The sequence below is a fragment of the Pelophylax lessonae genome (assembly GCF_965119305.1).
Source record: "Pelophylax lessonae genome assembly, chromosome: 6".
Classification (NCBI taxonomy): domain Eukaryota; kingdom Metazoa; phylum Chordata; class Amphibia; order Anura; family Ranidae; genus Pelophylax; species Pelophylax lessonae.
In genome coordinates, this window is record NC_138773.1 from 6,665,925 (window position 1) to 6,669,330 (window position 3,406).

Consider the following 3,406-nt stretch of genomic DNA (forward strand, 5'->3'; position numbering starts at 1 on the left):
AATCTCATAGATAAAAGAAAGTGCAGCGCTAAAAACAATTAATAAAAAACAGTACTGAAAATGAAAAATGAGTCCATGTAGCAATGTGTAAAAAGCAAGTCCCAGGCAGATGATCCACGTGAGTAAAGGGAATACACCACCTAGAAAAAAACCTGCCAGGTAAGAATAGGGTGACTACAAATCAGTCAACTTCACACCCTAAGTGAGTAATAAATCTGCTTACCAGAAACAGTAGACCACTATGTTATAGGTGGTCACCTCAAGCGCAAGGGAATTGGGGCTCCCTCAAAACCATGCAGCCTGGAACCACTCAAAGCTCATTAAACTCCAAAGAATCTCCAAAAGAAGAAGAGCGCTAACATAGTGTTGTGACGTTTTATTGTTGAAGATAATAAATTGCACTTACAACATCCAATTTTAGAAAGCATCCATGATTAAAAACATGCCAGTGAAGTCTGCGGTGTTTCTACAAGGCTTTCCTCCATGCTCCGGGCTCAAAACTGTAGCCCACCAATCAGAGAGCGATAGCGTAGTGACGTCACCATCCTAGGCCGCACCCTGCTTGCAGCTTATTACATACTCTAGCTCAGTGTTGTTTTTTTTTTTTTAATAATAATCTCATAGACAGAACAATTGTCTCATATGGAAATGAGGGTGCCTATTTTTGGACCTTAATCTACAGGCTGGGCTCTCTGAGTTGCTTTAAAATAACTATATAAGACCCCCTTCTTTTGATTTTCCGCTATTGGGACTAACAACTGCAAATCTGGTCAAACCGCTTCTCTCCGTTCTCTCGTATCTGGATTCTGACTTGCCTCTTAGTAGCTCGGAGAGCCATTCTTGCAAATTGGATATCCCAGATATGCCCCCCAATCTCCCAAATCAAATGGGATCTATTGAACTCTCTTCGCTATGACCAACTCAATACGGACTTTAACCTTAAGGCTTCAGCAAAACGTTTCTTTTCCAAATGGCAGGATTTTCTAGCGTCAATACCCAGTGGCAAGAACCTGGACTCACTTTGTGAAACCTTTATTTACTCTGATGACTGCTAAAGTCTGTGTGGTGTAGGTTTGGTGGCCCATCACCTCCCGTGCTCCCTTCCCACCTACTATGTTCATCTGCCCTAGGGTCTATGTTTAGATCCATCCAACTGGGTTTTAGCTCAGCCTCCTTGTTCCTCTGTTTACCCCAACCCCATCCTTTTATGAGTTTTTTTCGACTCTAACACATGCATTTTCGCAAACCCTTGATATATATGTTTCATATTGTACTATGTTGATTATATGTGTATTTTTCTCGTGTACCCTTTGTTTTGTTTTTTTTTTTCAAAATAAAAATTTGTTTTAAAAAAAAAAAACTATATTATTTAGAGAAATACCTAAAACTTTTTTTTTTGTTTGTTTCTGATGCTGAAAGAATAATCACAACCTTTTTTATTTGTGTGGTAATAAACAAAATCCAATACATATGTCTTTCATTTTTCTTTATCCAGAATTGGAGATTTTTTTGTTGAAAAATGTTAACCATCATGTGTTTTCTGCATTGACTTTGAATGTACATTTTTAAATAATGAAATTTTAATATTTGACATTGTCTATCAAGATCATCTGTGAGCTTCACCATATAAAAGGTAATTTTATATATTGTTTGGCACATCGTCCTAAATGTTAATAATTTACTAAATATGAATTAGTAAAAATATTGCGATGGGAAATCAGACAATTTTGAATGGATTAGTTCTCTCTGGACTGTCTGATCTTCCACCTCTTCAGCTCCCTCTCTTTCTCTTCTTCCTTCTCATCTACCTTCTGACAATAATCTGGAATTTTCTGGTCATCATCTTCATAATCACCGACTCTCACCTCCATGTTCCTATGTATTTCTTCCTTGGGAACCTGGCCGGTTTGGACCTCTGTTGTTCCTCAGTCACCGTCCCACGAATGTTATTTGACCTTCACACCAAGACAAGAAAGATTTCCATACAGGCTTGTATAACCCAAGTCTTCTTCTTTATGTTCTTTGCAATTACTGAGGTTTTTCTGCTGGCTGTCATGTCCTATGATCGATACACTGCTGTGTGTCAGCCATTGTATTACGCGCAAATAATGAGTTGGAAATTGTGTGCACAGTTGGTCTCCAGTTCTTGGTGTCTTGGTTTTACCCATTCTTTAATTCACACACTTTATGCCTTAAAATTAACATTTTGTGAAACAAATATCATAGAAAGTTTCTTCTGTGACCCTCCCCAGTTGTTTCGGATCTCCTGCAGTGACATCTACATCAACATTATTCTTATCTTTCTCCTTGGTGGCATCTTTGCAGGTGGGTCTCTAATATTGACCTTCTTTCCTTATGTCTCTATATTGAAAACAGTCCTAAAAATTCAAATAAAGGGTAAAAGAAGTAAAGTTTTCTCTACGTGCACCTCTCACCTGACTGTGGTGTTTATATTTTATGGCTCCACCATGTTTAATTATTTTCATCCAAATTCAATAAATTATGCTGGTGACAAAGTGGTGTCCGTCTTTTACGCGGTGATCCTTCCTTTTCTCAATCCTCTAATCTACAGTCTGAGGAACCAGGATTTAAAAACAGCATTTCAAGATTTTGTAAAGAAAATCTTCTCCAATACATTACAGCATTTCGGCAAATGAATCCTTCACTTCTATGCAAGGAAGTAGGAAATCAGCAACTGCGAATGTTAAAGCTTAAATAAACGTAACTCACATTAACTTAGGTAAATCCCCTCCTGGTCAATGGAGAGCAAGCATTGTATCCAAAATGGAGATCTGCCCTTGAAAAGCTTTTGGAAACAAAGGAAGGCACTTCTAAGGGCAACGAGTCAGGATTTGTAATGTGACAAATTTATGAAATATTATTATTATTTTAATATTATTTAAAATAAATAACAGCGCTAAAATTATCTTAAACACCCCCCCAATACAAGTTCCTGTAAGCTGCAGTCTCTACTGTGCGATATCGTCACAAAATACAGATTAACATAAAACAGAGTTGCGCTAATAAATTATAATACAATGTCTAATAATAAGATATACACTAGGCATCCAAAAACAGCTTCTGTGTAGAAAGGCCGATCCATCATTGCACCGGAAAAAGGCACTTCCCCCGCCGTCCAGCTGTGGACTGTTTCTGGTCTATGGAGATTGCTCTGAGCTTGAAGATGTCATGAACAGAACACAACTTAAGACCACTGGAGCACAGGGGTGCCAGACCAGTCTAGACCATTTTTGGATGCCTAGTTTAATCATACAGCCGGAATATCCATAGGAATATCACTACAAGTCCCTGGCGGGGTAAACAGTCAAAAAGCGCTACTGGAGTCTTGTGATAAGTGGTCCAGTACAGCTGGTAAGCATGCACCTATATTGGTTCTCCTGGTGGT

The 3,406-nt window shown here is 38.3% G+C and overlaps 1 protein-coding gene across 1 annotated transcript; it reads left to right on the forward strand.

Annotated features, from left to right (window-relative positions):
• Positions 1 to 1,709: 1,709 nt before the first annotated feature.
• LOC309558365 (olfactory receptor 5B12-like) lies at positions 1,710 to 2,657 on the forward strand (the record flags this gene model as incomplete). Its single annotated transcript, XM_082261432.1, has 1 exon — positions 1,710 to 2,657. One exon carries the CDS (start codon positions 1,710 to 1,712, stop codon positions 2,655 to 2,657), a length of 948 nt encoding a protein of 315 aa, XP_082117558.1.
• Positions 2,658 to 3,406: the final 749 nt, after the last annotated feature.